This window comes from Scomber scombrus, chromosome 20 (genome assembly GCF_963691925.1).
Source record: "Scomber scombrus chromosome 20, fScoSco1.1, whole genome shotgun sequence".
Taxonomy (NCBI): Eukaryota; Metazoa; Chordata; class Actinopteri; order Scombriformes; family Scombridae; genus Scomber; species Scomber scombrus.
In genome coordinates this window covers 5,274,673-5,292,637 of record NC_084989.1, presented here as the reverse complement: position 1 = coordinate 5,292,637, position 17,965 = coordinate 5,274,673, and the positions used below count along the sequence as shown (strand labels likewise).

Genomic DNA, 17,965 nt, shown 5'->3' with positions numbered 1-17,965 from the left:
CTCATAATTTCAAGATAAATATTTGGGGATTCAAGAGATGATGAAATTTACAGATTGAAAACCAAATGTATTGTTTGGATGATTGATTGCTTGTTTTTGTTGCCCCATCTATAATCCATTGGATGATTAACTAGATTCTTGACCGTCATTAAAAATCACCCTGCTTCCAAGCAGAATTTTATTTGGACTATTTGATCAAATTCAGATTGATTCATTGAGCCCCTTACAACTGCTTACACTGTCAGTCTATAAACAAACCCAGTTTCCCACAGCTAAGCCCTGTTTCAATAACAGTTGGTATTTTTCCTGCACCCCTCAGCTTCCAGAAAGAATTCTCCTTCGACGAAAAAGACGACCCAGCCAAAAGCAGCAAGGATATAGATGTTAGTCTCTTGGCCAATCTCCCCAAAGGTGAGTTCGTAAGTTTTTATCTGTGCTTGCTTGCAAATGACCCTCACCATATCAGCTTTCCCAGGGTTTCTGACAGTTGTTGTTGTTGTGCAACAGCAGCTTCTTTGCCAGGTGGATTTATGTCAAGATTAAACTTAAACCAGTTTTTCTACAAGAACAGACCTTGCATATTGTACAATATGAACTGCTGCAATTATTGTCTTGACAGGTCCTATTTAATCCAAAATGTAGATCTATTAAAGGGTCTGTCTGTCTGTCTGGCAAGTTGTATTGGATGGTAAGTGTAATGGTCTGATGACTTGTTGATGGCCCTGACAAGTCCAAACTATGAGTATGGAGAGTATGGAAATGACAAAGAATAGTCTTAGCTATAGTGTGGAAATCATTAGATGTTTGATATTGCAGACTAGGTGGAAGTGGTTATTTACTGTAGGAATGTTATTGCCAGGGTAACAGACTACTTTATGTTGTGTAGTCTCACTAACTATTCGGTGTTCTTCCACTTGGACTTCAACCATTTTTTGTGATTTAAGCCAAACGTTTTGGATATTAAATGTTTTTGTGTAAAATTGCCAAAGTTCCTATGTCCTGCCATCAGATGTCAAACTTTTCTTCTTATGGTCTTATTGTCATTGCTCTGGCCATTTCTTCTATTGATAACAATATCTTTGTGAACAGCAAAGTAAATGCTAGGATCAAGGTATCCGGCCACATCACCAAACAAGTCTTAACAAAACAAGAAACACAAGCAGTCAGACTATCAGACTTGACTATCATGTTCTGTCTTTTATGGAACAGTATTTTATTCTCATAAAACAACATTGCTGAAAGACACATTTTTTGTTTGACTAATAGTATTTGATGTATTTTCCCTTTAGTCTCCGAGTTGAGGAAACGATTTGAAGGCATTACCACAAGCGCAAGTGACTGGGAAATGAACAGGTAAGAAGATGATTGTGTATCAAAAGGCTGCAAGTGTTCCTTGATAATGGCAATGTCAATGAGAAAATAACTTTCCTACCTGTGTGTGTATAGAAAGGAGCGCATTGCTCGACGGTTGGAGGGTATAGAGGGCGAGGTGCATCCATCTTTGCTACCTAGCTTGGTGGCCAACCGGCTTCTGGAGGAGGATACACCACGATACACCAGGGCCTCTGACCCATTTGAGCCCTGTGGTGGTGAGACATGTAGAGTACTGAAGCAGTGTTTTTTTTTTAAATCTCTTTTCTGTTCTTGTATGGGAATAACCAAATAACTGCCTTCTGTTCCTTTGTCTGCCATATATAGTCACAGTTCAGCGGTATGGCATGGAAGAATTTGAAAGCCCAGAAATGCAGATGACTGCTCCAGAGCGACAGTCCAGAGCTCGTTGCAGACCAGACCCTCAGTCCGCTATTCACACAGAGCCAGTCTACCGTTCAGTGTCCACCACCAGTGCCCCAGAGCTAGAGTCCAAGGCTGAACGAATCGCCCGCTACAAGGCAGAACGTCGCCGGCAGCTAGCTGAGCGCTATGGCATCTCTTTGGATCATGAGCCCGATGTGGACAATCCTTCGCGCTACACTCGGACCCAGAAAGAGTCTGAAGACTCAGAGAGAAGAAGTAAAGGGGAGTCAGTTGGGGAGGATGGGAGAGACATCAATCTGAGTTCCTACAACAGCACTTCTGCCACTAGTTCAAGGGCAGGACGCACAGTGCCCCAGCACGGCCACCCTGACCCGGGCTACGAGATGGGTCGAACTAGAGTGGACTCGTTCTCAGAGAGAGAGAGGCTCATGAACCTGGAGAATCAACGCAGGGCTGCTCCTCCTGAGCTGCCACCCTCTTCCTCATACATGGATGTGACATCATTGTCCTCCACTGCCAGGGTGCCTGCTAAGGACTATTCAGTCACAGGGGTGCCACCCAGTTCACCGAAGATGAGCAGGCATGCTTCCCTCTCCTCACCTAAACATGGTGTGTCTCCTGGGGACCTCTTCATCGAGCAGCAGGCCCACAACATCCTCAGCAGACACGGGTGAGTGGTCCAGATGTTTTTTTTCCATTTTTGATGAAAAGTAGTTTTCTCTGTCTGGCTTTGCAATATTTAAAAAAAGTAGTGTACACATTAAGGCTTTATGGAAAAATGGTCAGTATCCTCTACTTGTGTGTTTGATATCTCATTAGTAGATCATTTTTACTTAAGGGTCCAGGCCCTGCATTCCTTCAAATTCCTATACACAAGGTTCAAAAATGGTTTCCATGTGGGCTAGAACATTGCCGCATCATTGTCTTTTAATAGATGGACTCGCTGTGACAGCGTTATCCATCAGACTGACTCACCCTCCCATGCTCCATCTCTGTCCCTCTTCTCAGTTATGCATGTCCAAGGTCGACCTGTTGGCAGGACTGTGGTTTCATACCAGGTCATGCAACCTGAGCTTGTTTTGGAACTATGCTCGAGCTAGTCCCACTGAGACCTACAGCTGAATTTGCAGAATACAGGGAGATTAATACAAAATGTTGGTGTCTGGTGTTCTAGAGATTTCAGGTGGATTTGCTCAGAACAGCTAGCACATTTCTGGACTTCAAATTCCCAAAGGAACTATTGGCTAAGAACTACTTCCAGGGCTGTTTGACCTATGAGTTTGATCCCACATTCTTAAAGAGAATTGCACCTCAGGGAGTTTTCAAACCTATAGGTGGTTTGGTCTAGTTTGAATCAATGGATGAGTCAAAAATTAATGCAAAGCAAAATGCATGACTAAAGTCCACATCAAGGTAATGTACTTGGTTCTTAGCCCACTTTGGATTTCCATTCATTCTCCGACAAGCTGCTAGCAACTACAGACTTCGTTCATCTGCATCCCAGCTCATTTGCACCTGGCTACATTAGCCTTATAGCTCAAACTTGCAGTATAGGCCTTATATTTGGGTCAGATCAAGATTAGATCATGTTTCCCCCTACAAACAAACCACTTCAAAATTTGTTTGTGTCCGGACTGAGACCACTTCCTCAAAAGGGTCTTGTGTGTTTGTTTGTGGTCAGCAATCGAGTACAATTGCTATGTTCAGATCTGCCCAAACATACCAAGAGGGAAAATGATCAAGAGTCAATGCAACTGGGCTAAACAACACAGGTTTGAAAACGCCCAGAGAGTATCTTAAAGGTTACCAATGCCGATCAGAGCACTGAGTGGTATCATAGAGAGTCGTTTTATTTTATTACAAGTTAAGTCATGGTTGTGTACTTTTGGCAACTTATTATTACAACAATGTACTCAAATAGTTTTTATTGCACTGGTTCAGTATTGGCTCAGGCGAAAGCCACAAACAGTTTCCTGAGCAATGAGAGATTAAATAGCAATTAGCCTGCCTTTGCTTCGTATTTGTAGCATCCGATTGGAAAGAGAGACAGCAGTAGATGTTTATTACCCTCAAGTGATTGTCTTAAAAAGTAAGTGGCGTTATCTGTTGAAGAGGACGAGTACTAAGGAGAGTTTTGGCTCCAGTGCAGATAACACAGATGTTATCAGCACATGCTCCTATGTATCTCTTTTCCTTATTTCTAATGTAACAACCAGCTGGTCCAGCGAAGGTCAGCTACAGGCTATGGTCCTGTGGTCTGCCATTGTTAATGAACAGATAAAGATGCATTCTTGACTTTACACCTGACCAGGCTGTCATTCCCTATCGGACTCTGTTCCTGTCTGCATCGCCGACACTCTCTCTTCTTCCTCAGTCCCTCTCTCAAGTTTCAAAACTTGGCTGGGTGTGTGTCCATGGTGCAGGAAGGGTGGCTCAGTGTGACTCCAAAGTCACTGATCCACAGCTGGGCCGGATCAAGACCAGTGAGGCCTGAGGGGAAGAAACAGATAGGAGAGAGTTCCCTCTTCTGAGGGTATCTCCTGGCCCTTTACGATACTCAGTGAAGCGTGATATAAATGGTTATAACTGAGCACTTAGTAAAATGTAAAAAATGTCAAACTTGTGACGCCCTTTAGTTCCAAAACTCGATCTTGACCTTGGAAACAACAGTTGACAAAACAATCCAACCTCCAAGTCCATTTAGTAGCTGTTCTGAAGTTTTTTTCTTCAGCAGATTGAGTTGCCTAGTTATTATAGAATTTAATTTAATTTTCTTCTGAACACTTTAATGCCATAATGGATCAAAATTGAGTACATTTTTTACTCTGCAACTGGCAGATGACAAAACAATTTTACCTCAAGGTCCATGTATTAGCTGTTCTGCAGCTTTCAACCTTATCAGAGCATGTAATGCTTAATAGTAATGACGTGGTTGCACTGTATTTACATTTTTAGTTTTAATATAGCATGGCATTAATAGCTCATAATGCATTCAGTTTTATAACGTATAGTTGAACATGAAGTTTCTTTAAAATTGGTGTTGTCAATGTTGTACTATCTCCTTCTTCTTTTTTCCTCTGATGTAGTGTTGAGTGTAGTTGGAGATCCAAGATTATTTAGAAGCAAATTGCCTGCCCAGAAAAGAAAAACTCTCCACCTGGAAACTGCAGGCCTTTGTGATTAACCTGATATTTTAAAAGCAATGAAAAAGACAGCATGTAGCATGCCTGTTAAAATTACTGGTAGAAACTAGACATAGAAAGAAGTAAACAAAACCTTTTTTATTGCTTTGTTCGGTTATGCTCACATGAAATATACCTTTTGGTGTTGTTTGATTTTAATTTGGTCTTAAATTTAAATGTTGTTAATAAAAAAGTCTTATTTGGCTTTGTGAAATGCAGATTCGTTGCTTCCTCCCACTGCATTTTCCCCTGCGGAGCTCTCTCTTTGTGTATTTATGGCAGAGGAACTTTCTCCTTGATGTTGTTGAACTCAGGCCTGTGCAAAACAACTCCGGCTATTAGTCTTTATGCAGCATCAGAGGCCCAGCATGACTCATCTGCCTTTTGGCTCTGGTGGAGTTAGATGGCATTTCCTCTGAAAATCTGCTCTAGTGGATAAGACCTTAGTCTGACTTTAGTGAACATTTTCTCTAGATGCACTGATAACATAGGTCCAGTGTGTGGCCAAATCTGATGTAATACAAGCAAACTGAGATATTGTGTTTGTGTAGCCATTGATCTTCATTTAACAAGCATTAAACCACAGATTTATTATTCATATTTCATTGTGTGTGTGATGCCTTTCCCAACACCACGAATAACAATGAAATGTCTCACCAGAGAGTTGAACTTGTATTCTTAGCAGGATCCTGCTGGTGGCCAAGCTCATTCTCATTCTGGTCAAGCTCAATGTAAAGTCAATGGTGTGTGTAATGCAGTGGTGTGTGAAGAAAAGGCTGAATCTAGACCATTACTGTACCTACACACTCACTTACTCAATCACTCACTCACGTGTCTCCCATCGGGTTTCCATCGGTACAGTGCGAGGGCGAAACCGAGCACTGATTGGTTCCTCCAGACTGATGCTGAGGGCGACACCCACTCTCTCATCAACTGGCCGTCGAGGTACACCCAGGCTGGTCATGTCCCACCCCCCAGAATCACCTGCCATGTTTCCATTCAGCTGGATTTCCTTTAAACGCCATCAAGCCTTATGAGCAATGCTTCTTAAACTGCAGATCAGGACAGGACCCAGTACTGCTCCACACAACACCACCACATTTTCACTTATCTTTTAGGGTGAAAATACATTCACTCTGTTGGGGGTCCTGAGCTGATTTAAAAAAAAAAAAGACATGCATGTTTAAGAACCTCTGCTTTTGAGCTTTGACAGTCAGCTGACATCATCCTCATCCTCATTGTCTCGAGCTCCACTTCCCTTGGCTTCAGACCATAACTTAATTTCCCCATAAACATGTTGCTGTGTTCAGTTTAATCCCTGTGTTAAAATACATTTAAGCAGCATATCATATTAAACATACTGTAATAAACGCAGGATAAAACGTATGATAAGTGACGTTGCTGTGTTGTTTCTTTTCACAGATTAACAGCGGCTTTATGTCATTGACTATAATTTTGGGGCTTTCGCTTAAAGTTTGCATCTTTCCCTGTGTTCTGTCTTATTTCTTTTTTCTACTACTCTCTATTTATTTATTAAGAATCAGGTGAGGTAGGTGCTATCAATACAGCTGGGTATCATTTAAAAATGTTCACTACCTGAGCTTATACAAAATAAGTTTTCAATACCTAGGCTTGAATTAACTTGTTTCAATTAGAGCTGATAGTCATCTTGCCCCATAATTATCATGCTTGGCAGTTTATTCCTAGTATCAAAAGTAATGCAGTTATACTTGGTGTTCCTCCATTATTCCAGTGCAAACAGGAACTGCCAATAGCTAATTCAGCATGACTTTTCGAGGTGAAAACAATTCCAGTATGTTAACAAATATATGCTAAAAAAAAACTGCTGTACTTCCAAAACTTGATTATCCCAAATAGAAGTAAGGAAAAGAATAATCAAAATGAAATAAAATTCATTTAAATTAGCTATTTTTATTGCACTATTTACCTAAGGCTTTTGAAGCCTCAAAAAATAGTATTTAAAGGGGTATTTGACTGTTAATTTGAGCTCTAGTTGCAAGATCTTACCTTGATTAACAGGAACATGTTTTTCTACCAACTTTTGCAGTGCATCAGCATTTAAAGATACCATCTAGAGATTTCTTGTAAACACTTAGTTTAGACTCTGCAAAGTTATGATTTAAAACAGGAAGACAAGACTAAGAATCTGGCCAAGAATTTTATGCAAACCTTTGATATTGTCCCTTTGACACAGCATTGTGATTTTGGGCTAAATAAATAAAACTGATTTGATTTGGCAGTTCTTAATACTCTGTTCTACACATGCATTACTGATGTAACTCAAAGTAGTGAAGGTTCAATACCCAGCTGTAATATCAAACAAATTAAAGAATCAGTTCCTCTCTTCAGGCTAATAGACGTAACCACAAGAGACGGTCAAGAGTATGAGTTGAGTGCTGTGTTTTGCTTTGTTTTTTGTTTTTTTTATATAAACCAATTTTGATTGTTTTTGAGTTTCAGACAGTTAAGCTGTGTTTGTTCACGTCGTATAAATGTTAACCAGCACTTTGTCTCCCTGAAGAATCAGAGTTAGGGAGAGGCTTGTGAGGGAGGAAGGTCGCCAGAGGAGCCCAGAGCTGGGAAACGTTACAGACGCCCCGTTGTACCGCAGACAATATCAACACCAGTCCCAGCCTTCTACACACTACCACTCAGACCCACCGAGCCCCCAGCAGGTCTACTCCCACCACCAACCCCACCATCACCCCCAGGCTCAGCTCACCCGATCTGGACTGCAAGGAGGACAGGAAGGCGGTGGATACCCCAGTTATCTGTCCATGGCTTCTGGTGCTCCATCCAGAGGTGGACAACAGCAGGAGGAAGAGATTGAGGAGTCGGAGGGCGTGAAGACAGAGGGCCTTCTGAAGAGCAGGAAAGCAGTGCTGCCTTCGGAGATTCGACGCAGGGAGAGGAGCACTGAAGACCCACGGAGAGGAAGGGTGGAAGAGGAGCTGGGGATGTCCAGGGTGCAGGCTGAGATAGAAGATCCTGCAAGAGGAGGACGGAGAGGTAGGTGGGAGGAAACGGAACCCGCCACCCATCTGCAAGCAGTGGAGAGCAGGCCCAGAGAGCGGGATAACGCCATTTATATCCAGAAAGGGGTGACCACCAGCCAAATCCAACCCAGAGCGACGAATGCAGGCCCAGAAGGCTCCATCTCCAGCACAGCGTTCAATCGCTCTTTATCAGACGTCGGAGGTCCACGAGCGCCAACTCAGAGGAACCTGCACCACCAGACCCAGGATCCCCGGGAGGTCAGGGAGCGCGAAGGCTTCAGTAATGGAGAGAGTCACCAGGACACCCGAATGTCTGTGGCCCAGCTCAGACATTCCTACATGGAGAGCACCACCACCCCTCCAACCAGCCGCAAGACCGAGCTGTAGGTGGCAAAGTAAACCACTGCTGCTTTACTGGCTGACTGCTGTGGAACTCACACTGATGCTTGTTACATAACACGGGCTGCTACTGAATGACTAACCAAGCAACCAAGTCTGGTGTTCAGTTAACATCAAAGCGCAGTGATTCTGTCACAGTTTCTAATCTGTAGAAATGGCATTCATGCATTAATCTCCTAACACCAAGCTTCCTAAGACGATTTGGTTTTTTGTCGTTCTTTATCGGCACTGTGACTTGTTTGAGAGGCCAACGAACACGCATGTGCTTTAACCGCTAATAAATATTCGCATGGTCTCGCTTCACATGTTTGACTTAAAAACCAGGGGTAGTGACTGAATATTCAAACTTTCACCTCTCTGTTTTTTAACAGTTCCATTGTTGCTACCCATCCTTTTTCTATCTTTCCCTCACCACACTGTATTTTCTCTTTTCCTTGGGTACTCTATCTGTTGGTCCCTCTCCTGTGTGGGCCCCTCCAGTGAGGTGGAGGAGGGCAACAGGGCGCTTGCAGGCTACGAGGCCCCGTGGAGAGGGGAGAGGGACAGGGGGCGTAGAACCCGACAGTATATCTATCCAGGGGAGAATAGAAAGACCTCAGAGAGGTTTAGGACACAGCCCATCACTTCTGCTGAGCGCCAGGAGACTGATAGGTACTGCTCTGGACTCAGGAAATGCATGGCTGAGAGTGAAGAATGCTTTTAAAATGTCCATATGATCATGCATGCCGAGCAAATCATCGCATAGTGTTAATTTTAGTAAGTTTTAAGCACAGAAATGTTGATTCTAATCACGTTTTCATGCATTATTCTGATCAATCAAGTGTGTGGTGTTTAATCTACAATATATAATTCTATAGTATGCACTCAATCCATAATCAGATTAATCCCATGAGCTGGATCACAAACACACACACATGCATACAAACAAACATGTACATTGACACACTCACTTACTCCTTGATTTTTAACAACATTAGCAAACAGGGAAGCTTAAAGGCCAAAGGTCCCTCTGATTGGGCCTTGGCAGTGGTCATCACATGTGACCATACCAATGAAGCATGAATTGGCCTTTGTTGGTAAATCACTCCCTGAGACCATGGACGTGAACAGACTCCTGTAATGCCGTCTAATTCTCCAGCTTAGTCTGCTTTACCGACTGTTTCCCCCTTTTTTTTTCTTTTTTTTTGTCTCTCCTTTTCCATTTTCTTCTCCTAACACTCATTGTCACACCATAAACGAGCGCTTCTCTCTCCGAAACTCCTTACCTCCTCCGTGCCCTAGCTTTTCTCTCGTCCTAACAGCTCGTCACCCTTTGATAACAATCAGGTATGTATTGTTTTGCGTGGATATCTGCAGGTTTTGCTGATGCTCTTTTTTTCTCTCTCTCTTTTTTTTTTGTGCACTTTTTGAAGGTCCTGTGTGAGTTCAGAGTTTGCTCCCGCAGAAGGTTAGTAGTTTTCTTTTTACTATGACTCGTCTTTGCAAAGATTTGACAGTTTTGGGTAGAATGTGATTTTCAGAATATATTTGTAGAATTAAGTGGACATAAAACAATAACACACTGACATAAATAGATGGAATATAAGCATATTCATTGTTATTAGACATATATGTAGTAAGAAATACAGATTATGAACTGCTGTAGCTTCCCCTCTTTACATGTGTGTTAAATAATGGATTAAACTCAGTGAACTTTAGTGGAATTAGTAGCATAACTGTTTTATTCGTTTGACCAATCAGATTGCTTGACTCAGACTTCAAGTTGCATAACTATTTACAGCAGTGAAAAGTGCTGCAGTTTTGTTTGGGGATAGTGAATCATATGGGGAGTATTTTTTATTTTTTTTTACTTTATATGGTGTAATTTTGACTTATGAGCTAATACTAACAAAAGCAAAGCTTCACACTATATTTAGGTTGTTTTTAAAGGGTAAGAATGTCACCAAAACCCAACCGGAGGACTCGTAACTCTCTGATATTACCACAGTTCTGTGAGAAAGTGAAGTTTAATCAGCTCCTTTGTCTTTGGATGAGAAGAGTTGATGAGATCAGGATGATCTTAAAAGCATCCCATTATGTTTATGCTGCAGTTTATTTGCTTTCCACTTGAACTAAACCTGCTTTGAATCATTCTTGCAGTCTGTAAGTCTGTCATTTGCCGTTCAATAGTCAATACTTTAGTAGTAATATCTGCTCTGAACATTTGCCAATGAAAACAACAGGACTGACATGATTAAGTTGAGCTTCACAATTGAATCCGACCACAAATGAATAAAATGTGATTCTCCAGTGGATTTATATCAAAGCTCCATGAATAGACGTGAGGGTGGAGACCATATGACTCAAATCTCCTTTCTTAAACCATTATTATTTTTTTTAACAGGAAAAGCACAACAATCGTAGTGGTGTTTATAGAGTCATTACTGGTGCTCACAGTAGCATAACAGCACAGCAGCTCCACAGAGGGCAGAAGCAGCTCATCTGCTTTTTATAAGCACACACTCGGCCCGGCCGCCTTTCTGACAAAGTGAATAGCTGTTTGGTGATGTCATGTCATATGTCTTGCAGAGATGTCTTGCACACAAGAGAATCTGAAAGTGTGTGTGTGTGTGTGTGTGTGTAACCGTGCCTCTCACACCTGTCTAGCTCTTGCATAGTCTCCCAAATGACGCCAATCGCAGGTTTTGTGGTTTATCTTTGCTCTCAGCTATGAAGCCAGCTGGTGTGTAATGATGAAATGAACACCATCATGGTGATCAGAGGGTTTTTAATGACAATTACACTTAACAATTTGTTGCTCAGAGGCGAGAAAGTCTTCTTGTACGGCACTAAATGGAACATTGCTCGGACACCACACACGTGATTTTGTTGCAAAGTTGTGGTGCAACACTAGGGTGTCACGGTTAAAATGTAAAAATGAATGTTAATAAGTCTGATTGGGAGATTTGAGATTCTTGAAAATCAGGTTTTTCCCTTTAGACTTAATGTGTGGAGGAAGTGCATATTATTGTGTCAGCTTGTTCTAAAAAACTGTCTTGTAAGCAGAAAAGTTGCACTGCACCATTTATTAGCATTTTTAAGGAGTACTCCGGGGTATTGTACATCAATAATGTTGGGGAACTCACAATACATAGCCAAAATAGTTTTGGCTATTTGGCTTTTTTTTTAACAACATGACTTAATAATAAAAGATCAAGAGTTGACAGAATGTAAAATGTGCTTCACAGTTTCTTAGAGAAGAGTATCAGCTGTCAGTAATTGTGTTCTCAGTATGATCAGATGAAAATAAAAACCATGTATTTCAAAAAAATACATTTCCTCAAGCAACAAAATATTAGAGTCATCTGACCAACATGTTTCTAATGGCAGCATCTAAGAACAGATGTTTATTTCAGATTTACAAATAAGCATACATTTGTTACATTGTTACAAAAAGTTATGCAGTATTACTTTTAGTCATACTACATTTCCCATGATGCAACCAATACTTGAACATCTTCTCAGCAGAGTCTTCGTGACTGGAAAAATCACCACATCTTTAAAACGTCTTACCTTGTTTGTAATGAAGGTTCCCAGTTAAAAGCATGCTGTGTCCAAGCCCAAGCTGAGATATGACTACACATCATCTGTTGAGAAGATATCATGCAGAGTTAATGTTTTCAGGCCTCCTTTCTTCTCCGCCTCCCTCTCTCTCTCTCTCTCTCTCTCTCTCTGTCTCTTCCTGTAGCTGATGAAGAGAAGCTAGATGACCTGGCCAAGCTGAGCGTGGCAGCCAAGCGCTCTCTCTTTAGGGTGAGCCTCGCTTTCAACCTGTTTGTTTGTTCTCTCGTCGCTTTTATGACCTTTTCACGCACATGCATACAGGTGGTGAGTGAGCATTCCTCTCTCACCACATGCACCACATGCAGCATGTCAGCAGATCACATGCTGGGTCTGGACACCAAGCACCCAGAGAAATGTGCTTCTAATCAAGCACTGATTTTTCTTTTTCGGCCCTCTCATCACCGCGAGGAGCGCAAAGCTTGGAAATGATTTTGGTTTCATCACATGCGTGGATCAGACTACATGAAGCATGGAACAAGCATTTTTTAATGGAACACATTTTAGCTCTGTACATGTGTGAAATTGACCCCAAATATGCTCAGTAATCTTGGTTGCTTAAGCTCAATTAATCAGATACTTAAATTCCCAAACAGCTTTGATAACAGATGTGATCTTAATGCACTCAATCATCTGTATTAAATCACTCTTATACAAATTATTTGACACATTCATCTACAGCAGAAGCCAATTCAGTCATCACACCCGCTGTTTCTTTGAATGCAAATATTCCCTTGTCAAAAATTAGAGTTAACGCTCCCCCTGGGATTATTCTAGAATTTATGATGATTTTCCATGTTTTCCCCCAAAACGTTCCCATCTAGGAGCTAGAGAAGAACGTTGATGGTGGAGCTCCTAAACCAAGATCCAGGAATGCAGCGGTGGACAGGAGGCTAAGACGTACACAAGACCGATCCAGAACTCAGCCGGTCACCACTGAAGAGGTCGTCATCGCCGCCACGTAAGTCTTTACAGGTTATTGTTACGTTATGTTATGTTATGTTATGTTTGGAAATCAGCTTATTTCCTGTCTTGCGGATATCAATCAGAAAGTCAGTGCCGCTCTCATGTCTGTGCATTTAGTTTGGAGCTAGAGCCAGGATGTGGTTTGGTAGGTTTAGCATAGGTTAGTATAAAGACTGGAGAGCTGGAAGTCATGGCCTGGCCAAAAAAATAGATACAGCACATAACTCCGCATTAGTGGTGGAAGAAGTGCTTAATCATTTGCTTAAGTACCACAATGTAAAAATTCTTGCCTTTTAAAATCAGCTACTTGAATGCAAAAGTATTATCAGCAAAAATGTACTTTGAGTAAAACAATTAGAAGTATTTGTTCTGCAGACTTATACGTTACCTTATTAGACTGTTGATACTGAGTTGTTCATGCTGTCATTGCTGGTGGAGGTGGAGTAAGTTTAACTTTACATAGCTTAGTCCAATGGTTCCCAATCTCTAAAAAGTCACAATAGATCTGGCTGCTTGTCTGATGATTAATAAGGTCCCATAGAAAAGAAGAATTAACCAACTTCTGCCAAAGTTTTTTTATTATTTTTTGGGGAGTTTTTCTAATCTTTTCTCTCATTGTGAAATATTGGATTGTTTGACCTTTCAAACTGTTACAAAAATGAAACTTTCTGAGAAGTTTAGAGCTGAAATGACTCTTTAGTAGGTCTGCATACAACTCCTAGACAACTGAAGTGTGACAAAGCCCCAACCAGACACTGTATTTTATAACATTTCCTCACTTTATCAACCTGAAACATAATCCATCACCTTTTCTCTTCTGGAAGTCATTCAAAATTTCATTTGTGTGTGTGAAATTCTCCATGAATACCAAAATGAAATTTTGGCCTCCAGCCACCTTTCTGAACACCTCAACATGCTTTATATTCTTGTCTCTGTTTGAATGACCCTTTTTTCTTCATCACCTGGAAGTCATCCGGCTCATTCCTTCTATCACCTGTTTGTTCTCTCTGTCACCTATCTGTATGTATGTGTGTGTGTGTGTGTGTGTGTGTGTGTGTGACTATGTCCCTGTCCTTGACTACTGTAGCGTCCCCACTCACGTGCCACAAACGGTGACTGTTCACACTGCTGTAGCACGCGTCCCTAGCCCCACCCTAGTTTGCAGCACTTTCCCACCATACAGGTACACAGCACTGTGTGTGTGTGTGTGTGTGCGTGTGCACGAACGCTCACAGCAACCTACCAGTGTGATTAACATGATTGATCAATACTGAATGCTGCTCAGTAACCTCAGCATAGTTGTCCTCTCAGAGTAGTATTAATATATTATGAGGTTCTACCTTTAAGTAATGCAGAGTCCTAATGCACAGTGTTTTTTGACGTTTTGGTGCCCTCCTGTGTGATTGGAGGAAACTACATGACCTTTTATGCCAATATCTTTACATGACTTCAACATGAACTTGATGTCACGGTTCTGTTTGTAGTGGGCATGACTCACCCTGCATGTGTAATGACACATTTTAGCTGAAGGTTTAAACGTCTATCGGATGTCCCCGTCATAATTAGCTCCACAGAGCTGCCTGATATCCAGCATGCCACTCGCTTGATTGCATGAGCTTACCAGAAGTCTCCATTTCTTCTACCTCTTCTGTCTCCTGGGTGTCATCCTACCCTCAGCCTGCAGGCATCCTCGCAGCAGAGCGCCGCCGCCCGGGAGCAGGCGCGGGAGGCCAGGCAGGCGCAGGAAACCAAGGAGGCTCAAATCACCAAGGAAGCTCAAGGCCCCAAGCAGGCGTCCAAAATGGAAGAAAAAGTCCAGAGTCAGAGTCCGTCTCAGGACGAGCCCGACCTCTGCACCCTCAGCCTGGCAGAAAAGATGGCGCTGTTCAACCGGCTGGCTCAGCCTCCCTCCAGGGTTACCCGCACCAGAGGGGACACACGCCAGCGCAGGGCCAACGCTCGCTACCAGACGCAACCCATCACCCTGGGTGATATGGAGCAGGTGAGGCAGCAGCAGGATGATTAACTGTTTTGTTTTGTTTCCATGGGACTTATTAGAGGACTTCCAACATGCTTAACTGAAATAGTGAGCCTAGTGAACATTACACCTGCTGTACATCACCATTAGCCCTGATATTTTCATTGATATTATCATTTTGGCATATTGGCATTTAGCATTTAAAATATTTTTTTTCCAATGAATTTTATCCACAGGTTACAAGCAATTGTACAGTGCTGTAAATTAGTGGTAGTGGAATGTTAAGTTTTTTTTAAAAGAAGAAGATATTCTTAAGTCCACAATGAAAAAGTTCAGAAAAAAAACTTCAGTGGGGGGAAAAATGGAGATATGGGAAGACCAATACAAGAGGGATCTGTTTTCTACAATGGATGCAACAGGTGTATGAAGAGTGGACAGAAGCAGCAGCCGTTAATGAATTACAATATTAAGTCGATAGTGTTTAACACAGAGGTTATCAAAATGGGAGGTGGGCCTTCCCAGGGGGATCTAAACAGTTTCAGGGGAGGCTCAGTGAATGGAAGTAAAAAAAATATTACATTAATTATTGAAAGGAGATCATGTAGAAAAGCTTAAATGTGTTTGGTTAAAGATATAAATCAAAGCTACAGCAGTTTTGGGTGGTTTTACGTTTGTTTTTTGTTTTTTCCACTTTCCCAGAATCAGACACTAATAAAGGCCATGCGACAGACTTTTTTATGTATTCTGTGTAGTCTGAATATATGTGGAATAGCAATATCAGACTATCTTGGCTCAATTGTTGAATATCTAAGGGATCAAATAACATAATCAACTAATCAAGTAAACTACTGGTGGGTGAAGGGATGCCTTTTTCCAGGCTTTGTCTGAGGGGAGGCCCACAGTCTCAGATTTGAAAAGCCCTAGTCTAACATATTATATGTAAATATGCACTAAGATAAATAATTGCAGGCCCATACAGGATAATCCATTCCTTTGATCAAAATAGAAAATACATGAATCAAGCATTGTAGCATGTACATGTCTCTGCTCCAGGAGCCCTCAGACATAGACATCAATGATGAACAGGATCTATATGAGGGACCGGTAGAGCACCTACAAGTAAGGTTCCTGTCAACAATCGCCATGCATTTGCCTGAGACACTGGAGGCTGACGCAGCTGAGGCACTTCTCAGAAATGCCCATACATTTCTGCGAACATCACGTGCTGTGTGTATGGCATCTTTTTTTTTTGTTTTCGTTTTTTTGGGCCCCATCTCAGCGTTGTGTGATTTCATTATGAGTGTACAGTCGGTGCATGGCCCGGCTTCTGAGTGAGTTGTGAGTCAGTGCTCATCATCCCGCTGGAGGCTGTGGTGGAGGAGAGAGAGGGACAAACAAAAGCAGTTCAGCTCTCATTCACCACCACACATGGACTGAAAGCGGCTATTTGTCATTAGCTCGTTGGAAACCAGCAACTGCTTGAGGGAGAAGATGGAAGCTAAAGTTAAAAGAAGTTAAAGTACTACGACAGTATTTATTTAATTTTCGTGAAAATTTGATTTCGTGAGGTTTTTTCTCAACAGTTTCACATTTTCCATGGATGTTAAGTGTTGCTTTTCTTTCATTGCTCAAGTAAAACATCAGGTTAGTTCATATTTAATGTGTGTATGTATTTAAAGTTATTTTCAAGCTGTGTGTTTTTAGGCTACAGCTGGATGCATTGTGTGTAGGGAGGTTAGCTGGCATGGCTTTGTGATGTGGGCTGATGCTGACCGGCAAGATAGGCTGCCCTTTGATGCTCAGGAAGTGCAGTGAGTCAGGCAGGCGGTGATTAGTCAGCATGATTCTCTGCAATTTTGTGTCTGTCTGTGTGCACTTTGCCCGAGCCTGTTTCTCAGCCTCTGTGGCCGACTGACCCATTTCTTTCCTCGTCTGCATCTTTTCCTATCTCCTCGTCCCACAGCTTCAAAACGGTGCAGGCTCTCGTTACGGACACCTCCCTTCTTCATCATCATCCTCCTCCGCTCTGAGACCAGGAGGCACCGTCTCCACCGACCACGCCGGAGACATCCACATACCCATAGGTGCCACCCGGGTCGAGGCCAACCCTCCCAGCTCTGACAGGCCTCTGCCCGCTTGCCAACCGGACGGCCCGGCCCGGAGGCCCCAGGAGTCAGCGGACCAGCAGAGGCAAACTTACCAGGTCGTCCCCAAGGGAGAAGAAGGAGCTGATCTGGGTGGAGGGAAGAGGAAGCTGGTTTCTCCTGAGGGGGCGATCAGGCAGGCAACTCTGCCCCAGCCCCAGTCTGGAAGAGAGAGGAGGGAGGAGGAGGAGGAGGAGGAATTGGTGGGGGTGGTGGAGGAGGTGGAGCAGTGGCTGGCCAGACAGAGGGGAGACAGAGCTTTGCAGAGCTCAGAGAGCCACATGTTACAGGAGAGGCAGGAGCAGAGGGGGTATCAGAGGGAGGAAGCACACTACCCAGTCAGGGCCATCAGTGGAGGTAAGGATAGAGCAGACTCAGCGTTTTTTTTTTGTTCTTTGTTAGAGGTGTGCGTCTTTTTTGATTTTGTAGTTTATTTATTTGCTGTGTACAAAATGTGCACTTTTGATATCTCTTTGAGAGTTAAAAAAATTACATTATTTAAAAGTGATATTCAGCTTTTTCACTGTTTGTACAGTACATTATCATGCTCACTGCAGACTTTTAAACTACAGTCACTATTACAACATCAGACTTTGACAATAGAAAAAAGAACACTGGGCTGATCTGTTTCTGTCTTCAGAGTCACTGTTGAAGTCCTACATTTATTATTAATGTAGCATTATCTTCTTTATAATATATAGAATTATTATATTATATCATAGGCCTACATTATTGCCTCATGCATAAAGGGAAATGTTTATAAAACTTGTGTTTTTGTGTATTTTATCCACAAGAATATATATCATGAAATAGGCCTGATAATTGGCTAACTTTAGCATGCTGACACACTATAAACATTACACCTGCTCAACTTTAGCACCATTAGCATTGCCATTATCATTGTTCTTATGTTAGCATTCT

The 17,965-nt window shown here is 42.2% G+C and overlaps 1 protein-coding gene across 2 annotated transcripts in view; it reads left to right on the top strand.

Moving 5' to 3' along the window:
• The first annotated feature begins 1,476 nt into the window (after window positions 1-1,476).
• svila (supervillin a) overlaps window positions 1,477-17,965 on the top strand; it is a 41,585-nt gene continuing 25,096 nt past the window's right edge. Inside the window, exons 1-9 of one of the 2 annotated variants that reach the window (XM_062441118.1) lie at window positions 1,477-1,589; window positions 1,699-2,428; window positions 7,483-8,340; window positions 8,837-9,007; window positions 9,769-9,803; window positions 12,084-12,148; window positions 12,781-12,917; window positions 14,600-14,924; window positions 16,864-17,401. In XM_062441118.1, the coding sequence (XP_062297102.1) occupies window positions 1,719-2,428; window positions 7,483-8,340; window positions 8,837-9,007; window positions 9,769-9,803; window positions 12,084-12,148; window positions 12,781-12,917; window positions 14,600-14,924; window positions 16,864-17,401 (2,839 nt within the window). In that variant the 5' untranslated portion in view covers window positions 1,477-1,589; window positions 1,699-1,718. The remainder of the gene's footprint in view (window positions 1,590-1,698; window positions 2,429-7,482; window positions 8,341-8,836; window positions 9,008-9,768; window positions 9,804-12,083; window positions 12,149-12,780; window positions 12,918-14,599; window positions 14,925-16,863; window positions 17,402-17,965) is intronic. The other variant, XM_062441119.1, reaches the window with a different exon arrangement.